This window comes from Sinocyclocheilus rhinocerous, unplaced genomic scaffold (genome assembly GCF_001515625.1).
Source record: "Sinocyclocheilus rhinocerous isolate Xijiao unplaced genomic scaffold, SAMN03320098_v1.1 scaffold97, whole genome shotgun sequence".
Lineage (NCBI taxonomy): Eukaryota > Metazoa > Chordata > Actinopteri > Cypriniformes > Cyprinidae > Sinocyclocheilus > Sinocyclocheilus rhinocerous.
In genome coordinates this window covers 1019075-1042932 of record NW_015666183.1, presented here as the reverse complement: position 1 = coordinate 1042932, position 23858 = coordinate 1019075, and the positions used below count along the sequence as shown (strand labels likewise).

The following is a 23858-nucleotide window of genomic DNA, read 5'->3' as shown; positions in this document are numbered from 1 at the left end:
CCGTTTCTGCACAAGATCATTTTAGAAGTGTTTGTATTTGATGCCTTGTGTAAAGTGGCTGCTGTCCATTAGTTTACGGAGACACAAGCACAACCATTGATCGTCTAAGTCAGCCGTGTATCATGATGAAATTGTCTCTCAAGCTGCTGTCCAGACTCGAGACTAATTGTTTTGTTGGCAGTGGACGTGTCTACATAATATCTTTCATCTAGCGGTGAAGTGTGCAGTTTCCCACCACAGGATTGTCTTTCAGTAATCGGTTTATGGTGCGGCCTAATCAATGTTGTGTTACGGGAATGTTGTCTCAATGTTTTAATGACAGCGCTCACATAATTAATGATACTGGAACCAGGAAAATTGATTTGTTGTATAAGCTTACTTAAACGTCATTGTTGTTGTATTAACATGATCACATTTATGTTGCAACCTTTACTAAAGTAATGCAACAGCACTGTACAGAAATGGTAACACTATTGTACTTTGAAAAAAAAAATAGTTTAAAACAATTTTCACTCAGAAATTGCTAGTGAATTTGTCATAAAAATGGAATTTACAACGCGGAATGTCACGGAATTTGCCAAATTCTGGATGGATAAATCAAACGTAGGTCAGTGCACTTAAATCAAAACGTGATGTGGACTAGTGTCTGTGAATATTAAGCTGCAAAAATACTATTTAAATATAAAATCTTATAATAGTGTCTCAGTGTGAATGAATGGCGCAGATGTGCGGTTTCGTTTACTGCACACATACTGAAGCGCACGTGACGCTCATGGTATTTTCAGAATCCAGAAAAATTAAAACTGAAAAAAATAATAATAATAAAACGGAATTTGGGGGAAAATAAAGCTGATTTCATAGGGCCCATGAATTTCTCAAATATTCATAAAGAAATGGCGAATGACATTGAATTTGACATTGAACATTTGAAGTAGAAAGACCAAAATAGAATTATTACTCCAATACTCCAAAATTTAAAAAAATCATTTTTTAATCAATGTTCTCAATTTCTAAGCATATTCTTATCACACTTACACAACTACAGTGACTATATGAATAACATGGTTTTTTAAATGGCATAAGGAGGTCAGTACTAGACTATGAAGGCCATGCTAACATAAAAATAAGATAATTTTCTTGTTCCCTAAAATAGTATTTTCTTATAAATCATGCGCTTTATTCTCAACTTAAAATGACATTGTACTGAATTTCTAAGCATATTCGTATACTATTATAATTACAAATCTAAAGTGACTATGAATATAGTACTTCAAAGGTCTTACCATGGTACTTTGAATAAAAACTCTCTAAAAATTAGATTGTCTTGGTATAATGTCACTTTAGAAGAGTGTGTTAGAAATAATTGCTATTTAGGCTAAAAAAAACCCTGCAGTACTTCCAAGAATACCATGGTTTTACCATGGTACTTGTCAAAAACTTGGCACAAGGAAGTCCATGCTAGGATTTGAAGGCCTTGCTAACAAAAATATTAGATAATTGTCTTGGTGTGTGTTATTTACGCTAAAACATCAACAAAAACACATAAGCGCTATGGTTAGCTAAACGACTTGGCATTCCTGCATTAGCTCGCCCAGCAGTAGTAGGTTCAAATAAGATTGGACACTGCAGTACTTGTTGGTGTGAATGCCTCTGTTTGTGCCTTTTACTTCAGCGGGAACTTTCATGCCCAGCAGGACTCTTTAGTTTGTATAATGCGTAAATGAGCTAGTCAGTTAAGAGCGGCTCAAAATATTAGCTCCCTGCCAACTTAGCGTACCCAAGGCAACAGCGGAAAGAGTATTATGGCTTACGTTCTGGTCACTCCAGGGTAATTTTGCAAGGAAAACAGTGTGACTGTGCAGTGCATCTGATACATAAGCTGTTTTACAGCCACATCACACTAGCTGCCTAATAATGGGATAGCATGCTTTGCTTCATAATAGCATTAGATGCTCTGGTCTCTTCAGGCGCTAGACTCATCTCACAGCACAAACAAAAAGTACTCTGTTATTAAAGTGTTTTTGGACATGCTACCATGGTGATGTGAACATTTTATTTATTTGCTCATGTATAGGAAATCCATAGAATTATTTGAAGTACCATCTAAAAATGATTGTTTATCAAAATGGAAATTATTCAGCATCTGGCCTTACTGGCCTTACTGTACCAGAGCCATTATATGTTATATTAATTAATGTTAAATAGAAAATAAGTTAAGTAAGCCAAGTAAGCCAAGTACAATCCCTGTATGTATGTATGTATGTATGTATGATTATTGTTATACTATACACATTACACACACAAATATAATCAAACTAAATTAACAAATCGATTAAATATGTTGTTCATTAATTTATATAATTTAGATTCATAAATTATATTATTTAAACTAAATAAAAAAGTCTTTCACATTTAAATAATTTATATTTTATTTAGTTTTGTTAATGTTAATTTACACACACACACACACATATAATCCAACTAAATTAACAAAACAATTAAATGTATTGTTCATTAATTTATATAATTCAGATTTTTAAATTAGATTATTTAAATTAAAATAATAAAACAATATTTCACATGCAAATAAAAAAAAATAAAAAAATGTAAAAGTTAATATTTTTAGTTTTGTTAATGGTGTTTTATATATATATATGAAGAGTTTGGTTCCAAAACGCTATAAATCCATTTTGATTAATTTGAGTAAAAATGTGTTTTCTTTACCAAGAAAGTGGCAAGATGAAAAACACTATTTTCTGTTTCAAACATTCACATAGCATATTTAGGTTACAGTATAATAACATAAAAAATTCAAATCCAGATTTTGATTTTCAAAGATTTATTATAAAAACTTTAAAAAAATGATTATTATTTTTTCCAAAATGCAATAAATCCATAACGTGTTTTTTTTTTTTCAAAATGCAATAAATCCATTGAATCAATATAAAAGTTATTTTTCATATTGAAACTGTTGAAAATACACTACAAAGTAAGGTGATCCACATATGACAGCCTCTGAACTTGGTCAATACTAAACTTATGCAGGCACTGGACTAAAAATACATTCAATCAGTCATCGCACTCTTCACATACATATATATATATATATATAAATTAACACGTTAATAATGCATTAACATAAATTCATTTTAACGGCACTAATTTTATCAACACGCGTTTAATGCAGCGCACATTTTCTGTTTGACCCGTGTCCTAGCCCGTAGTTGGAGAAATGGAGATTCACGAATAATAAATAATAAAAGTACATTTTGCATGTTCAGAAGAAGTGAGCTGCCCTGTTGTGCAAAAATGTAAACAGGCTTGTGTAAGTAAATTGCTCAGTGCAAAGAAAGAGAAGTAATGGGAACCTGGTATTTCTATGTTCTTTTTTTCATGTGTCTAATAGACATTAACAAGTTCTTTGAAAAACATCTATGACCTTTGATACATGTCTAGTCTTCATGCTCTATGTTGACTATGGTTTCACTAATAATAAACATACATTTGCATAAGGCATCCATATTTGTCCATACCCATGTTGATTAGATTATTAAAAACTTGAAAGTATTAATTTAAGGTACATTTAGAACAGATAAAAATGTGCGATTAAGTTGTGATTAATCACGTTAACTCATGACAATTGTGCGATTAATTGCGATTAAATATATTAATCGATTGGCACCCCTAATAATAACTAAATTAAATTACATTACATTTTTTCAATATAAATAAAAATACACATGTATGTATAACAGCAAACAGCAATTGCAGGGCCAAGCACAACATACCTAGAGCTTAGACATGATGTTGTTTCTGTTTTGGAATGAAAGAAAAGTTGCGATATTCTCTTTCAAAAGCAGATGGAAATGGTGTAGCATTTGGTCCGGCATGAGCTTGTTTTGAAATGAAGGCATGTCTGAACAGATCTCATGATGATAGGTTGTTGCAGTGGCTCTGAAAATGAAAGGAGGATGATGGGTACTAGATGGAGTATTATGGCATGAGATGGGTGTAAAGATGCCTTTGCGGTTCTGCTTGAGTAGCATAAGGGTGAGCCGGAATGAGATGGAGTGATTTGGGGATGAAATGTATGGATGTGGCATTGATTTAGTGCTGTAGGGAGAGATGGAGCTAACAGAAGCAGAATGTACTGAGCCCCTTTCCTTTCCATCTTAGTCACACAGCCAACAGCTGCCCACACTAATGAGCTTGTTTCTGCCAGCCGGGAGTCTGAATCGCTCGAAACAGAAACAGCAAACCAAAAGCATCTAATTTCCCAGGCTAAGGTCTTTTGCTGGACCGAATTATACTTTTAAATGGCTTTAAGTTGACAAATTATTTTTAATTATTTTTCAAACCCACAATGCACCAGGGAAGCAACATTTATTAGACCCACAATGTGTTTCTTCTGAACTGAAATAATGTACCTGTACTTGAAGTTTATTATTTCCAGTGTTAGATTCCATCTTTGAGAAATGACCCCTAAGGTGGCCTTAAACGCAATATTGGCAACATAATAATAAGATATCGAGGTGAAGGTAGTGTCAGGTTAGCCAGGGTTCATATTACTGAGGGGTTTGGGTTCGTCAGAGGGTAAGAATTGTATAAAATGCGTTTTGTTTTGTTTTGTTTTGTTTTGTTTTGTTTTGTTCTATTCTATTCTGAATAAACACATTAAATAAATAAAATAAAAATGTGTTATCCAAAATATATAGATGCATAAAAAATAAACACACGTTCATTAAATAAAGCAAAACGTGTTATATATGTTGGATAATATATGTTTTGTTTTGTTTACCTTTTTGTTTTTTATTTATTTATTCATTCATTCATTCATTTAATGTACATATGTTTATTTATATTTATGTACGTATGTATGTATGTATTATTGGATAATGCCTATTAATTATTTATATATTTCTATATTTCTATAAATATAATAGTTTATAATTGATAATTCATTCATTCATTTATTTGTATAATATACATTTGTTATTTTATTTTTAAAAAAAATTTTTTTTGCTTTGATTTGATTCAGAAAATGTGCCAATATTGCAACATTTATTAGACCCACAATGTGTTTCTTCTGAACTGAAATAATGTGCCTTTAGTTGAAGTTTATTATTTCAAATGTTAGATTCCATCTCTATTTGAGAAATGACCCCTAAGGTGCCTCAAACGCAATATTGGCAATGTAATAAGATATCGAGGTGAAGGTAGTGTCAGGTTAGCCAGGGTTCATATTACTGAGGGGTTTGGGTTCGTCAGAGGGTAAGAATTGTATACAATGCGTTTTGTTTTGTTTTGTTCTATTCTATTCTGAATAAACACATTAAATAAATAAAATAAAAATGTGTTATCCAAAATATATAGATGCATAAAAAAGTTTACCAAAATTGTGAAAGATGTGTGTGACGAGAGGGGCGGGGCCGAGAGCCGTGGGAACGGAGCGAGGCCGGTGGAGGAAATGCGCGACACCTGCGCCACTCACCGGTCTCAAGTCCCATGGAGGAGCTCCGGAAGGATAAAAGGAGGAGTGACTCTCGTCACAATGTGCAAGATGTTTCACAACTTCAGGTTCACTTGTGAAATATGAGTATAGAGATGAGGATTGTGAAGGAATGGATTCATCATGCTGTGTTGTTTATTTTTTTCTCTCCAGCATTTGGCATAAGGTTGTTTGCTGGTCTTAGCTAGTTTAATCTGGTCTCCCAAGCTGTTGATTTTCACCTTTTATGTGAACCTTCGAAACAGACCAGTTGGACCAGTGGCCATCTAAAACCAACAAAACCACATTATTCTGATTTAAGATGTGTTTTTCAGCCCTCTAATACATTTTAAGCTGAAAAATCAAATCTGAACAACATAAAAGCTTCTTCCTATCTGTTTAAAGTTGCAGATAAATCCCTCTGTAGGCCACAAACTGCAAAGCTGCAGAAATCGATAGTTGCCACAAAATGTTTTTTTTCCCTTTAGCTCATTGTAAATAGAGATAAATCAGCTGCGATCCCTGCAGAGCAGTTTCAGGACCACTAATATCCAGCTTAAACAGAAGCATCTTCATGAGGACGGGTCGTCCTTGTCTGTATCCGCTCGCTTGTGTTCATTCTGATACACTCTTCACTAGTCTGAGCACAGCCTCCTGTAAAGCTCAAACACGTCTGGGGATGTGCTTTTATAATTTCATCGACACCCCACCGCAGATACTTGACATGATTTAGTGATGTGCAGCCGTACGGCAGACCAACCGCCTGTTGAAATGTGAACGCTGCTCCCATCAAACCGCTCATATCTCTCACATGTGCACTGGGTTGATGCACTCAATAAAACTGCTATGATTAATTCAATAAAAGTCTTGAAATATGGATCATGAGCTAATAAAAAAGGGAAGGATTTAATTTCAGGACTTCTAGATGTTATCTGGACGGCATTAGTCTCATAGAAATTACCTAAAACACTAATCCACAATCATATTTTCATGTTCATATATATAATTAAAATGTAATTCATTTTTTAAAAAATGTTGCAGCTTTATGTTGCTCAGCAAACTAACTAAAACATTACAAAAATATTTTGTTACTTGAAATAAAATAAAGTTTTACTGAAATAAAATATTTATATATTAATAAAATATTTCATCTATTTGCCAAGGCAACATTCCTCATTTTAATTTAGTTTCTTTATTTTTTCTTTTCTTTTGTTTGGTTTTCTTGTACTTGATGTACTAAAATAACTAAAGCATAAATAAAAATTTATAAAAAGTTAACTAAACTTAAAATGAAAACAGAAAATAAAAAAATCTGTTTCAAAATATTAATATTAAAAACTATAATGATAGTAAAATAACACACACACACACACACACATATATATATATGTATGACACATGAAATAGGCCTTTTTTGGTGAATGTATTATAAAATAATTCATATAAAAAACTTAGGAAAGTACTTATGAAATGCCAAAATGAATAAACATGCAGAAAAAAATGCTGGGTATTTCCTAAAGCGGTTATTTTATATAAGCAAGTGCTTAAATGTTACATCTTATCTAAAGTATTTGCATATGGTATTTTTTTTCCATATCATTATTGCTCATATAGCTACACTATTTCTCTATCACCACCAACACATTTCATTACACCAAATACACAAAATAATGTTCTTTTTAGCAGCATCATATGACCCCTTTAAAATGTCTCTAGCTGCCTTTTTAAACTATTTTTAATCATCTTTAATCTTCTACATTTTTTGTACACAGAAATATTCAGTATCGAATTCTAAGAAATATTTTTGTTGTCATATATTTTTGCACCAGAAAAAAAGGACTTTTCCTTAAAAGGAGCTTAATTTATATTAGTATCCCCTGTTCAAACATTCATATTCACAGCTGCATACATACATAAAAATAGCCATTTGCTCTAGAGACGCAGCCGTAGTGCTTATTGCTCCACTCGAGCTCATTAAAATTCTGTTTTCAAATTAGCGCTTAAGCACATGTATTTTATTGAATGAAACCTCGTATAAAGTTCACACAGTGCCACTTTAATGGAATTATGCATTACAGAACCAGCAGACGTCCTTCGGGACATTACCAGGATGTTCCCTGAGAAAAGGTACTAATTTGAAAGCAGATGAAGATTGTAATTCACAGATGTTCTGTAAAGGCTGGTCATGTGGCTTTTATTCCCTGATAATTAAAGTTTGGAGTGCTGAGGTTTATTACCAAACGGCTGTAAATCCTACACGTTTAGTACAGATTGTAAGGGTGTCAATTTTGCACTTGGCGTTCAACCCTCTACGCACACCTTGGCAATATAATCGCCATTGGTTCTCTCTCTTTGCATGTGTGAGAAACACAGCGCTATCGGTAAAGCGACGGCGAGTCGTGCGCCTTCACACTAGTTTACGGTACGTCAAATACAGGTGCGCTGCGTGCTACATACTGCGCATCCATTGAGTACATGACATGATCCATTGAGCGCATCCAAATAGTACAGATCGCTTGACGGAGAGCGAAACTCTCATGCGCTCAGTCAGCGTGTTTATCGAGTGAAAATCTGTGTTGAACTTCTCTCACACACATACTGGCGTGTAAAATCTAAGAATTTATTAGCCAATGGCTAATGTTAGATATTATTTAGTCGCCCAGAGTAAGATTTAGTCGCATATGTTAGTGATTTACTCGCAATGTAGAGGGTTGGCGTTAGAGCATTGATTTGTTAAATAATCAAAACAGAAGAGATTTGAATCATTTGTCACTTACTGATCCACTTCAGCAGTATTTCAGCAATAACTGCCCTGCTTTCATAAACGGCCACAATCAGCTCCAATAGAAGTTGACAGCGGGACAGGTAGAAACTGTCCCAGTCTGATGGCTCAACCATCTTCATATCTCTTTCAATTACCCTCACTATTTTATCTGACTGGTGGTGTAGTTTAGTGGTTAAAGATCTGGCTTTTAAGCCTTATTTGGAGTGATTTATGAATCTATCATCATTGTACCGTCAAGCAAGGCTCTTAACCCTGAGCTGTCGAAGAGGGAATCGTCCTTGTACACTCATAGCCAAAAATATTGGCATTTTTCTCAAGTAATTCATCCACACATGTGTTTCCTTGATGGAGTGAACCAAAACCCCACAGATCAGTGTTATCGACACTTTTGATTTAATGATCGGTTACTCTGCTATGAAACACTTCCCACAGACACCAGAGACATTCCTACATCTCTCTTCCAACAGTTTCTTCATTTTTATTCAGCAAAATGCTCCAGATTTCAAGGCTGTCATCTATCGACCGCTGTTTTCAGGTCTCTTCATTAGGATTCGATTGGATAGAGATCTGGATTCATTGCGTGCCACTTCAGAAAAGGCCAATGATTTGTTTTGAACCATCCCAAGATGCTTGTTTTAAACTCAGAGTTTAGCAGCTGGAGGATTTATTTACAGCATGATCAGGCCCAGATGCTATGTGAGGAGGACCTTTTCTGTGTTGATTTTGGGGGGAAATATGGAAAACTGTATGGGAAATATGCTAAATGAATCAATGTTTCAATCATAGCTGAGAGTTCTTATTTATTGGTAGGTGAAAGCATGATCAGATTTGCCTGAATGTTTGTTAAAAGTCAAAGGATGTGTACAAGTTTTGAATAGGAGACTGTCCAATTCAGCAGATATGGAAAATCATGGAGAATATTTGCAACAATTTTGATTTATTCCAACGTCTAAAAAAAAATGCAAGAGGTGACATTATTTTGGCCATGATTTTTAGTCAAAATAAATGTAAAAGAGCTTCTGTTAACCAAACTGTAATGGAAAGTTGCTGACCACTTCGATTTATTTTTGTAAGCTTTAAAGGGGTCATATGATGCTTTTTTAAAGATCATCAGGTATCTTATCTATGCACAATCAGCTTGTAACACTCCAAAGATAAAGGAAAACTTGAAATCGCATCATATGACCCCTTTAATTTGATAAGTTGTTTTCGGGGAAATGGCATCAGGTGAGAAAGTTTGAGAACTGATCATTTCAGTTGGGAGGAATTTTGGTCAGAAAGCATTCGTTTTGCACTCTTCAGATGATCAAAATTAAATGACCAAAAGTTTTCCATCTGAATATTATTTTAGAAATTGAGCCCTCAGGAATAAGATAACGATCTTAGTTTATGCGAATGTATATACATCGCACCAGAAACCTGGATGATTTTTTGCCTGTGAAAGACAAATTAATCCATGAGGTTTAATGATCCTAGACAGAGGAATAACTGGGAGAAAATTAGCAGCCGCTGAGAGACCCGGTTCTCATCTATATTTATATCAGCGTGCAGCGAAACATGTTACCTGAGCAAGAAATACAGATAGTTCTTCATTCCTGAGAAGTCTGGTAAATAAACACAAGAATGGAATATTATGGAACACAGCTGGAATATTATGGAATAATGATTCTGTCTTTGACTGAGATATACAGCTACTAAGCAGCTGCAAATTTTATTGATTAGAAGATTAATTTAATCTCTTTTCAGCCTAATAAGCTCAAGAACCAGTTTCATTTCTGTCAACGTAAATGAGCGAGACAGACTTTGTAATTAGTTCATTTTAGGATGAAATAATCACGGCGAAAATTGCGAGGTCAGATTTTTGAGAGACACATATGTTTGTGGCAAGCAAGCAAACTACATTATATATCCACAAGTAAGACTATGTATTTGCCATTATGCCTATGAAATAATCTGTATTTATTACTTCTGGATGGACATAAATTCTAGTCATGACGTTTATGGGTGTTTTGTGCAATTTTCTTGCAATGCCGGTTTCCACACTAGTTTATTATTGTGGCATTCTCTAAATGGCACATAAATGCCAAACAAACTGTAGTTGGTTGCATTACTGCGGGTCTTAAAAAGGTCTTTACAAGTTCTAATTCATCCTTCAACAAATTACGGTCTTAAAGTCTTAAATCAGAGCAGAAAGTCTTAAATTGATTAAGTCATGGCATTAAATGTTGCATGCATTGCTAAAAAAGTAACATCTTCCACAGCATTTTTTTTTCTTGTTTTCCGATACAAATATCTAACCATCTTTAAATCAAGATACATTTACTTGAGTTGCAAATGAAGTCTTGTTTTCTGAGGAATTGATCAAAATTAAATGAAAAAAAAAAAAACAAGAACAAATATCTGTAAATGGGGTATGAAAACTTATTTTCCCTTTGAATTCAGTTGTTTTTCCTAAGTCCATTGGTGTGTATTTGTTCTTTTTAACCATAAACTCATTTTGATCGGTCTCAAAAACAACATTTTTGATCAGTTTCACAGAAAACAACCCTTCTCAAGACTTTTGCTTCTCAAGTTTGCAAATTTACAGATCTTCTTTATGCACCAAGAGCTTGTAACACTCCAAAGAGAAAGGAAAAAATGAAATCGCATCATATGACCCCTTTAAGAGTATGTAGAAATTTGCACTTTTTTTGTGTGTGTAAAATGACATAAAAAGTATAATAGAGATTGGTTGGAAGTTGTGTTTTCAAACTTTGAAGTGTTGCCATTACAACTTATTTTGTGCTCCTACATTTACATATAAAGAAAATATTGATGCAATTAAATGAATTTTTTTACTTCGTCTTAAAAAGGTCTTTAAAAAGTCCTAAATTTACCTTCATAAAAGCTGCAGAAACTCTGTTTATGCAGATCATCAAAAAGTCCAGTGGCTGATAAAAAAAAAGAGCATGATAAACTGGGTTGGTTATACTGGGGCTGCTCAGACGTATTGGCAAGCAAATGAGGGCAGAATGAAATCTTCAAAAACTGATTTGCAGTGATAAATAGTTAGAGAGAGATGCTGTTGTGTTCCAGAATGCCCTTGCGTTGTTTTTGAAGACATTCAGCTATTTACCTGGTGCAATTCTTGATCAGATGAGTATTACTTTGATGGCGTTCAGACACATTCAGCTGAAGCTGATAATGTCACTGATGCCTGAAATAAATTTTTCATAGGTCATATTTATGCTCATTTTCTTTCAGGAAGGCAAGGAAGTTACGGAGCAAAGAAAAATAATAAAATGCAAGCATAAACAGAGATTTAACTGGGCTTTTACGGATGAGAATATATGAAAATACTCGCCTGGTGTAATTAAATGCAAATGATTGTACATGATAAAGTCTGAGATCACTTGTCAGATTTCCTCCATTATGCAGTTTTCCAATTTAATTTAAATAATATTTTTGCAAATTTTATTTCAACCATAATTTGAGTGAAAAGATTGACATCAGTTTATTTCCAGTCCCAGATATTAAGTGTGATCTCTGGCTTTTTGGCCTCCTACTGTACGTATAGACTTTAATATGCATCATACATCAATATAATAGCACTTTATGATGTCCCACAGGTGTCCGCACAGGATTTTGTAGAAATAAAAGATCAGCTGCATGTCCACTGTATCAGTTTTGCGTCATGCATAACCAGTAAACAACAGTTCATCTGAGCTCATTTGAGTTGAGTCAATCCATTAAAGCACATAAATATTATACTAATAAAACCGATATATGTCCCATGAGAAGACTGTTGATATTAATGTAAAATAAACAACTGTGAAAGGCCCCCAAAGCATCAAAGAAGACAGAAAAAACAAGTGTGATAAACGACATACCCTCCGGGAATCTCTAGTGCGCTCTTAGTTGGTCATTTTTCTACTTTAATACAAGAAATATGTAAGCTTCTGGGTTTCCCGATTGAGGAATGCAAGAAGCAGGGACAAATGGATCTATATGCCTGCTGCAAATCCATCGACAGAATCATTTGAGCCGAGCGGGAGGGGCTGGGCGCACTCACACAAAGGGGAAAGCAACAAGAATCTGCAGCCAGCCTCACATAGTTGTTCTGTATAAAAAAATGAAGAGAAGAGGTGAAGGATGAGAGAGAAAACTCAATCTGATCTGTTGAAGTGCAAGACAAATCAACCTGAGGATCCTGGAGAAACTGCGCTGTGAATGAGATTGAAATTAGCTGTATTTATCTCAATAAGCTTTGTTGGAACAGCTTGGTAACGTACAGATCTTTTTTGCCTGTTTGTATTTTTCGTTTTGCTTTGCATGAACTGGCAATGATGCAGAATATTCAAGCTTAATGAATTCATTAGGATTTTTTCCATTGCTAATTTGATGAATGTGATCAGATCTTCAATCACAGGATCACGTTTCTACATTAAGACCAAATGCATGATGCATTTTGAAACTTTGCAGCCTGTGTTCAGAGTTTAACAACACTATGGAGGATTTGTCTGCATCCAATCAGGAGGCAATAAAGAAAGACTCTCTGATGGATGATGCCAAGAGACGCAGCAGCCGGCAAAGACTCAAAATGACTTTAACCCACAGCGCTGAGGACGCTACGACCGCATTTGTTCTCAAAACAAAAGTCCACGGGCTGAAACACGCATTCTCACCATACAAATCTAAAACCCAACGCTTGTTTTGGCTCCTGGCTATTTTTGTCTGCTTGGGGCTCCTCTTCACATGGTCGTGGAATCGAATCCTGTATCTTCTTTCCTACCCGGCCGTGACCAAGATCTACATGGTTTGGTCTCACAACATGACGTTTCCGGCCGTTACGTTCTGCAACCAGAACCTCCTCCGCGTGTCCAGCCTCACCAAAGCTGACCTCTACCACAGCGGCTACTGGATGGACATCATGCACCTGAACCACACGGTCAACCGCCAGAGCGTTTCCATGCTCAAACTCAGTCGACACCGCGAGAGGATGCTGCATCTTCTGGACTTCTCCAACTACAGCCCGCCTCCTGACTACCAGCTCGACACCACAGAGATGATTGACAGGCTGGGCCACCAATTAGAAGACATGCTGCTGGACTGCAGGTTCCGGGGTGAAAACTGCACTTACAAGAACTTCACCCCTGTATGTAAACAGCGCTTTCACCGTGATCAACAGTTGTCCGCACTTCAGATGCCACATTTGGATTTAACATCCATAAGCCAGTAAAGCAAGTCACAGTTGTAATTAATTAATTAGACTACCTGAATAAATCTAGCTGAAGGGGTTTTGTTGTGTTTCTAAGAATGCCTAGTTAAGTCTTATGGGAATAGCGCAGTGCAAGGTGTTAAAGTGGATTGGAAATAAGAGTGATTCCTATTTTAACAGCTCGGAGTCTATCAGAAGAGTTCGCAAAAACCATTTCCACTGCATTAACGTGTTTTATGTGTGTGTGTGGATGGCTAAATCTTACAAAATCATGTCTAGGTTATGTTTCACCTCAAAATCAAAGGAAAAAAAATAATATTTATTCATGTATTATTCATTTATATAAATAAATAAAAATATCTCTAATTATATTTATATTTTGCATAAACCTAAATATAACAGGCTTTTAAAAATAGTGAAATTCTCTTTTCAGTTCCATGTAGTTCCCATTTTTCTCAATGACAGTAGATTATCATTACTATAATACATAATTTAACATGAATAAAATAAAAAGAAATAAATACAGTATAATTAAAACGACTGTTTTGTATAAATAATATAATGTACATATAAAACATGAAAGTGGCAATGAAAATACAGTATATGATAAAGTTAAATAATATGAATAAAGTAATTTAAATTTTGAATTTCAATGTAAAATATGTAATTTGAATTAAATTTGTTTTTTATAATATATATTTTATTTATTTTATTAATTAATTTTTTGGTATTATAACAAGGAGGGTTTTATTTTTTAATTCTTTTTATTTATTTATTTATTATTATTATTATTATTATTGTTTTTTATGCATAATGAGAATTGAGCTGCTCATGTTCATGACTGGTTTTCACCCAGATTCACCGGTGCATGTTTTCATTAGTAAAATTTTTATTTCCAAACATTTATTTGCAAAATTGCTGGCTGCAATTGTCATCAGAATAAACTTTTTTTTTTAATGTTCTCTTTTGTTTTGTAGAGACGTATGGCAGGTTTAGAGGACTGTTCGCAGAAACCCGAAGGCTAAAAATCTCAGTAACATCTATTGGCACAGAAACTGCACTCTGACAAATTTCTGTGTAGAAGACGCATGAATTATTAAAAAGCTCTGGGTGCTTTGCACAGATGTGCTTAAAACCTGCCTCCAGCTAAACTCCTTTGCTCAATATCTTGATACTCTTTTTCTCCATTATCAGATGGAAAACCAATCTACCTCTCATAATCCCCAAATCCCTTCCAGTGTTTAAGCATATGAAACTGTACGCATAGCTAAAATCTGATGTGAAATCAACATGACTGCTTTCCACGAATCCGTGCTCACTTGCAGATTACATATGCACAAAGCTCTGAATCATCAGTCTAAATGAGTTCTTGCCTGGTGCGGCGCGAGCTTCCCTTCAGAATGAATGAAGTTAATTACTTGGGAAAAAGGGAAGAGAGAGAGGCTTCAACTATTGTTCAGAAACAATGTGCTCATTTGGTGTGTTTTGGTAAACCGTGAACTCGACATGGCAAACACAAATCCTCTGAACGTTTCATTTCTGCCCCAAGCGCTTTCATGTTAATTGAGATTTTGAGATAATCAATCTTAACCTCACATCTCACTCGTCAGATGCTTGATAAGAATGATTGTAGCTGTGAAAGTGTCAGACAGATTCGTTTGCTTATATGTGTCCTTTTTTAAAGGTCACATGTACAAGTGCACCACTAGTGGCACTGAATAACTTTTTCAAAAATAACGAGATTTTTACTTTTTCATTTCTGTGCAAAACATCGCCAGAGTGCTTTTTGGGAGGTTGTCAGGGTGTTGCTATGCAGTTGCTCGAGTGTTTTGAGTAATAGTATGTTTGTTTGTGGTTGCTAGGGTGTTGCTTTGATGTTGCTAAGGTATTCCGAGTATTTTTTATCCGAGTATAGTTACTAAGGGATCTTGAGTCATTTTAGAATGTGTACAGTTGCTTGGATTTGGTTGTCAGGGTGTTACTATGCAGTTGCTCGAGTGTTTTGAGTAATAGTATGTTTGTTTGTGGTTGCTAGGGTGTTTTAGTGTGCTTATATGCGTTTGCTAGGGTCTTCTGTGAGGTTGTCACTGTCAGGGTGTTGCTATGCAGTAACTAAGGAATTCTAAGCAATGAAAGAGATTCTGAGTAGTATAGCATGTTTATTTGTGGTTGCTAGGGTGTTGCTTTGATGTTGCTAAGGTATTCTGAGTATTTTAGTGGGTTTGTATGCATTTGCTAGAGTGTTCTGCAAGGTTGCCAGGGTGTTGCTATGTAGTTGCTAAGAGGTTCTGAGTAGTATAACACATTTGTGTGTGGTAGTCAGGGCGTTGCTATGCAGTTGCTAAAGTATTTTGAGTAGTAGTAGTCTGTTTGTTTGTGGTTGTTAGGGTGTTGCTAAAGTGTTCCGAGTATTTTAGTGTGCTTGTAAGCATTTTCTAGGGTGTTCTATGAGGTTTTCACTGTCAGGATATTGCTATGCAGTTACTAAGGAATTCTAAGTAATTTTTAGAACATTTGTAAGTAGTTGCTCAGGTGCTCTGTGAGGTTGTCAGGGTGTTGCTATGCAGTTGCTAGGATATTCTGAGTAGTATAGCATGTTTGTTTGTGGTTGTTAGGGTGTTGTTTTGAAGTTGCTAAAATATATAGTATAGTAATATATAGTATAGTATAGTAATAATATAGTATTTTAGTGGGTTTGTATGCATTTGCTAGAGTGTTCTTCTAGGTTGTCAGGGTGTTGCTATGTAGTTGCTAAGAGTTTCTGTGTAGTATTAGCATGAATGTTTGTGGTTGTTAGGGTGTTGCTTTGAAGTTGCTAAGGTATTCTGAGTATTTGTGGGTTTGTATGCATTTGCTACAGTGTTCTGTGAGGATGTCAGGGTGTTGCTATGCAGTTGCTAAGATATTCTGAGTAGTATTGCATGTTTGTTTGTGGTTGCTATGGTGTTGCTAAGGTATTCCGAGTAGTTACGTGGGTTTGTATGCATTTGCTACAGTGTTCTGTGAGGTTGTCAGGGTGTTGCTATGCAGTTGCTAAGATATACTGAGTAGTATAGCATGTTTGTTTGTGGTTGCTAGGATGTTGCTATGAAGCTGCTAAGGTATTCTGAGTAGTTTAGTGTTTGTAAGGGTGTTGCTATGTGGTTGCTACAGTGTTCTGAGTCATTTTTAGAACGTGTTCACTAAGCTTACGATTAAATTTCATATTTGAAATCACCAAAGAAATCTGACAACAACTGTCATAAATGTTGTTACTTTTGCTCAAATAGCGTTATAAAAAGCTTATTTTTCAGGCTAGATCAGCCAGTGCGCATGCGCTAAGAGCACATCTCAGAACGCTGACTGTTTCTATAGCAACCGGGACTTCTAACGGCAGCTGCAGTGACGCGCTGACTTTACCGATTAGCGATTGGCTCTTTCATTCAGAAGGTGGGGCTTCCTGCGATTGAGCGGCCATATTGAGCGTTGCATTGTTCCCCATTCAAAACTATACGAGTAACACGTCTTGGGTATTCTATAGTCTTTGGTTTACTTTTAAAATAAAATAATAAAAAAATAAAATAAAATGTGATGATGCTATTATATTTTAAAATAAAAAAATGAGTATTAAATAAAAATACACTTATTTTATAGTACACTTAAAAATACAATGCTAATATTTACATTTCACTTTTTTCTTTCTTAGTTTTTTTTTTTTATATGAATTTTCACAATTTTTAAACCAAAAATCAACAAGCGTTTATTTTGACGGGTTGCCGGCAAGTAACTATATGCGCTGTTGGTTTTAGCGCTGCCGAGTGAAGTGCGTCAGTGAATGTCACTGCTTGCGTTTTGCTATGAAACCGACAGAGCGTAGCCTAGATGTATGCCTTCAGTTCGAATGGAAATCTTATACAGTAGTACAGTTAGTCGATCTAAAATGGTGATTGTGTATTAATAGCTGTCAATCATGTCGGTACTGTATTTTTTATTTTGGTCGCGCATGCGCACCACTGGTTATCAATGTTGAAAACAGTTATGATTCTTCATATTTTTGTGGAAACCATGATCATTTTTTTCCAGATTTCATTTGAAATAGAAATCTGTTTTTAAAGGGTTAGTTCACCCCAAAATGAAAATTCTGTCATTAATTCCTCACCCTAATGTCATTCCAAACCTGTCATTCGTTCATCTTCAGAACACAACTGAAGATATTTTTGATGAAATCCGAGAGCTTTCTGACCCTCCCATAGACAGCAACGCAACTCTAATGTTCCCAGGTCCAGAAACGTAGTAAGGACATCGGTAAAACAGTCCATGTGACATCAGTGGCTCAAAATCAGTTTTGCGAAGCTACGAGAATACTTTTTGTGTGCAAAGAAAACTAAAATAACATCATTTATTTAACAATTCTTCTCACCCGAGTTACGTCTTCCGCCATTTTGGAGAGTACCCAAGAACGTAATCAGCGTAGTTTACGCTTGGGGTAAAGTGTGCGTATGCGTTGTGATGCTCTCCATTTTATATTTACTATTTTATGGTTTGTCCACCCACAGATTTACACAAGATATGGGAAATGTTACACGTTCAACTCTGGTCTGGATGGAAACCCCTTGTTGACGACTTTAAAAGGCGGAACAGGAAATGGGCTGGAAATCATGCTGGATATTCAACAGGATGAGTACTTACCGGTTTGGGGTGACACAGGTGAGCAATATATTAAAAAAGACATCAGTGATGTGTTTCTCATCATTTATTTACTGTTGAAGACCCGTCATTTCATTCATATTACTAAAGTGTTTCTTCAGTGATCGTATCAATTCAAAAGTTTCAGACAGAAAGTTATGTAATATCCAAACCTGGTGTTTTAAATGACAACATGCATCATTCTAGGTTTGAAATGCTGCCACATTTTAAATAACATAACTAACTGTACAGGTTCCACAGCTGAATTATGTTCCAAAAGGTTATGTTTCAAAAAGACAAGATACATCATATCTGAAGGAACTGATATGCAGCATTGCACATTAGCATAATTCACCCATAAGTGGTCGCCCCAAAATGATTTCACTTGTGGTAGAACATTTAGATGTGGAGATAACAAGGTTAGGTCTTTTTCTTGGTCGTTTTTTACCAAGTACACCTGCCCCATTACTGCTGCGTCAGACGCCTTGTTCATTTTCTGTGGCACGCTGCAATTTTTCAACATAATCATGCACAGAAAATATATACGAAGCAGAAAGAGTAACGAATGTCCAAGTGCAATTTAATCAACTGTAGATGACATGCGGTCAGTATTCAGATTTGATGTACTTCTATGCTAGGGAAGATTTTGTATTTAAAATCTATTAATCTTGGTCGTTTTAATGGCTCTAGAAGAGACTTTTTATATCCAGAGGCAGTGACGAAACATGTATTGGCATTCTGGATAAAGTAATTATAAAGTTTATTATAAAGTCATTATATTTATGCCTCGAGGCGGTAGACATCAAATCTCCCGCTCTGTAAATAATCTTGTTTAATGTCTCCCTGCAGACGAAACCTCGTACGAGGCGGGCATCAAAGTTCAGATCCACAGCCAGGACGAGCCGCCCTTCATAGATCAGCTGGGATTTGGTGTGGCCCCTGGTTTTCAAACTTTTGTGTCTTGTCAGCAACAACTGGTACCTAATGCTAAACATATCGCATTTATCAGCTGCCTTGCTTACTCTCCATCCACACCATCATCTCTTTAAACCTGGAGAAAACCAGACGTTTTTTGGTGCAGAACTAAGGAAGGTTTTACATACACTATCCTTCACAAGTTCGGGTTTAGAAAGATTGATCATATTTGCACAAAAATATTAAGCACCGTTTTTTAATATTTATGATCATAATAAATGTATGCAACCTGTATGTATACAAACTTCTATGTAGTAAAGTGACAGAGATATACTGGACAATGATAATTGCATTTTTTTTTTTATGCTTTATTATGCATTTAAAAATGTATTTACAATTTTTTTTAATTTAGTTGAATTTGAAACATTTTTATTATTTTATTTTTTAGTTAAACAATATTATTTTGTCTTATTTAAATACTTATTTAAACAATTTTTAGATAAAAAATATTTATCTTATTTAAACAATGCAAAACACTTTTAAATATGTCTGTTAATTTGTGCATTTAAAAAATGATTTGTTTCTATTTTTTGTGAATTACAAGGTGCATTTAAAATTATTTATTAATTTACTTATTTGTTACATTTTAAATAAACATGTTTAAATTGAAAAATATAGACATATTGAAAACTCATTTCATTCAACTACATTTTAAACACAAATTAAATAAACAGTTTTAGTTCAGTTTTAGTTTAGTTTAATTAGATTGTTTGTTTATTTTTAGTTCAATTGTAGTTATTTTAGTCATTTATCTTATTTAAATACTTATTTACATTTTTTTAGTTTAAAATATTTATGTATATTATTTAAATTTTAAATATTTCTGTGAATGTTTGCATTTAAAATGTGATTTATTTCTATTTTTATTTGTGAATTGCAAGTTGCATTTAAAATTTGTTTATTAATTTGTTTTATAAAGTTACATTAAAAAATAGACTATTTAAAGCTGTTTCATTTCATCCAACTATGTTTTAAAACAAAATGAAATGTTGAACAATATTCATTCATCTTAAATGCTTATTTAAATATTGTAAAACAAATATTTAAAAGGAAAAAGTTACATATTTATTTCCATTAAACTGATTCATTTATATTAATTTTTTAGTGCTGCTCCTAGTCCTCCACTGTGTTTCTGTGATTAAGTTGATCACAGCCAGGCAAGCAGTGTTTATTTTTATGCATGGTTGTGTGCACTGAGGTCATGTGACTCCTCATGAGTATCTAATTCAGTTTCTAGGGAGCACTAATTGGCAGGAGGTCAGGAAAAGCGCTCGTTTACAGGCTTCAGTGGATCAAAGGCAAAAGCAGCTCTCACGGCCAAAATCAATACGTCTTCATTCATCGACCCTTAGCAATAGATCAATTAGCTGAAATAATCAAGTGCTAAAGGCAACTGCACGCTCCTGATCTTGCTTTCAATTTACTGACCTACGTTTTCTGCTTCCTCTTCATTTTTTACTTCAAAGCACTCTGAATCCATCATAAACTCTTATTACATGACGCTTTTTGCAGGCGACTTCAAAAAGTGACTTAATTTAATGGGAGGATTATCTTCTCTACTGGTGCCATTAGATATGCAAAATGATATAAAATCCAATTATATTTGATATGATTCTTATTAAAAGGCTCTTAAATTGAATAAGAAGAGCATAATATAATTTTAATGACTTAAGAAATGAGCAGCAATGTTGCTTCCAGTTACTGAGCCACTGCTAAGCCCCGCCTTAAAAATGTTACTGGCCAATCCTGCCTTAGCAACTGTTGCCGACCACAATTAGTCAAGCTTTCTAGTGGATCTGCATTTGCATCGTTTTACAGAAATGATCCCAAAATGTGTAAAATAATTAATTTTTATATTAAGTAAGGCCATTTCAGTGGTTATAATAACTAAAGAGTGTAAGAGAGTAATCACAAATGAGGAGTTTCCCTTGTCAAATGATTTATTCATTTATTAATTGTTTTATTTATCTATGTTTAAGTTTTAAAAGTGTATTTATTTTTTTTAATTTAAAAAAGATTTATGTATTGTATCATTTAATTTAACTACTTTCCAAATGCAAATAAACTGTTTTAAATGTATATTTTTAAGTTGTTTTATTATTTGTAAAAATGAAATAGAATTAAATTAAATATATATTTATTTAATTGATAAATTAATAAGTGATTCATTAAAAATGGCACACACATTAACTATATAAATATAATAAAATATAAATGATTTGATTTAGCAACAGTGACCAAGCAAAGGGTCAGTTCATATCTGTGGTTTTCTTCAGGTTTCACTGATTTTCCAGCATGTTCTTTCATGCTTTTCTAGACTGTGAACAGTGTGGGTTTCATTGTATTCCGCTGCTGTTTTGATTTGTTCTTGAACAGCTTTATCCTGCCTGTAATGAATGAAACTTTATGTTCTAGCTCCAGTATCTTCCTCCGCCGTGGGGCGACTGCAGATCCGAACCGATGGACTCTGAATACTTCTCCACCTACAGCATCACGGCCTGTCGCATCGACTGTGAGACCCGCTACCTGCTCGAAAACTGCAACTGCAGAATGGTGCACATGCCAGGTGTGGAGACAACACATTACTGGTCTTCCCATTAACTTGACTGCTTTAGCATTTAAACTGTAATCCACAGTAGAGTATGTTTTGAATATAGAGCAAAAATACTGCATGGACATTTTATTTCAGTGCCCATATTAACAATTTTTTTTTATTTTCCTTGATACATTTTTGAATGTGCAGGTTGTGCAGAACAGTTTTTTTTTTCATTCATAAAAACAGTCTTCATGCTTGCTTATTCACACTTACAGATTTTTGTTATCTGTTATTTTTATCATTTTATTTTATTTTATTTATCTCTTTATTTTATTAAATCTCTCCACACATTTGCTTATTCACACCTACAGTATTTTATTCTCAATTGTAGTTTGGAGTTTTATTTTATGGTCATTTATATTTTATTTATTTATTTTTTATGTTTGAAACAGGTCATTAGCAATTGGAAAAAATATACATTTTATTTTATTTTCTCTCTCCAGATGCTTGCTTACTCACACACACCTACAGTATTTTACTCTTGTATTTTATTTAACAGGTTATTGGCAATTGGAAAAATATTTTATTTTTTATATATTTTTATTTTATTGTATTTTTATTTTGTTTATCTCTTTATTTTATTAAATCTCTCCACACATTTGCTTATTCACACCTACAGTATTTTATTCTCAATTGTTCTTAGTTTACTTTGTATTTTTATTTTTTTTTATTTTTTTTTTTGGATGTGGAGTTTTATTTTATTTTATATTTTATTTTATTTTTTATATTTTAAACAGGTCATTAGCAATATATATATATATATATATATTATGTTATTTTCTCTCCACACACTTGCTTGCTTACTCTCACCTACAGTATTTTATTCTCGGTAGTACTTAATTTTAACAGGTTTTTAACAGTTTTTTTCTTTGATAGTTATTTAGATGTGGAGATTTATTAACTGTTGTGTTTTCTTTTATTATTTTACTTCACTGTATAGTTTATTAGCAGTTTGAACAATATTTTGTCTTTCTTTTTGCTTTCTATCACAGGCACCTCTACCGTCTGCACACCCGAACAGTACAAAGACTGCGCTGATCCAGCTTTAGGTAAGAGGACGTCAGGAGTGATTTGTGTATTTTTATAATAATATTTATTTCTATCACTACTAAGTAATGTGTAAAACCATGATTCTATATGATTAATTAAAATATGCTTATTCAAATTTTTGTAATAATAATAAAAACAACAATCATTGACAGATTTTCTAGTGGAGAAGGACAACGATTACTGCGTTTGCGAGACGCCGTGCAACATGACTCGATACGGTAAAGAGCTGTCCATGGTGAAGATACCCAGCAAGGCTTCGGCCAAATATCTCGCCAAGAAGTTCAACAAAACTGAACAGTATATTGCGTATGTTTACATTCACATTTACCTTAGTTACACATTGAATTTGATTTCATTTCTGCATTGGTTTTTTGTATTAATATCCTGGAAAAAGTTTATCTGAACAGTCATGCATTGCGTTTCATCTTACAGGGACAACATATTGGTTCTGGATATCTTTTTTGAGGCTCTGAACTATGAGAAAATTGAACAAAAGAAAGCCTATGAAGTGGCTGGATTACTTGGTAAGTGTGCAGAAAATTCACAAATGCTACACCAATATGAAAAATCGAGTTGTCTTCTGCTTTAATATTTGACTTTTTATTATGTTTTTATATTCTCTCAGGTGATATTGGTGGTCAGATGGGTCTGTTTATAGGAGCCAGTGTCTTGACCATATTGGAGATATTTGATTATTTGTATGAGGTCTGTTGCATTCTTGCTTGACTACTTCGTCATTTCTTTTCATGTGCTCATGGTTACAAATAATTTACTTATAGTATATTTAGGTTGGCTTGAGAAAGCCAACCTACTGATCTGCTATTTAAGCTTCTTCTTATTATTATTCTTATGAGACTAAATTTCTGAACGCTACTCCTCCTAGAGCTTTCAAGCTAGAACCACCAAACTCAGCCCAGCTCTTCAGACTGATCTTACTCGGGTTGCTATATCTTTTCAGACTGATCCGACTTACTTTTCATAAAACTGAAGATTAAAAATCATAAAAAAATATGCTAGTAACATGCTAATCATGCTAGAAACAGGCTAACGACATACTAGTAACTTGCTAATCATGCTAGCGACATGCTAGTCACTTTGCTAA

General features: G+C 34.2%; 1 protein-coding gene across 2 annotated transcripts in view; it reads left to right on the top strand.

Moving 5' to 3' along the window:
- LOC107732099 (acid-sensing ion channel 1-like) overlaps positions 1-23858 on the top strand; it is an 83379-nt gene that overhangs the window by 48098 nt on the left and 11423 nt on the right. For both annotated transcript variants that reach the window (XM_016543348.1, XM_016543349.1), the window contains exons 2-8: positions 18006-18156; positions 18985-19112; positions 21526-21676; positions 22699-22755; positions 22909-23062; positions 23189-23280; positions 23382-23461. In XM_016543348.1, coding sequence (XP_016398834.1) covers positions 18006-18156; positions 18985-19112; positions 21526-21676; positions 22699-22755; positions 22909-23062; positions 23189-23280; positions 23382-23461 — 813 coding nt within the window. The remainder of the gene's footprint in view (positions 1-18005; positions 18157-18984; positions 19113-21525; positions 21677-22698; positions 22756-22908; positions 23063-23188; positions 23281-23381; positions 23462-23858) is intronic.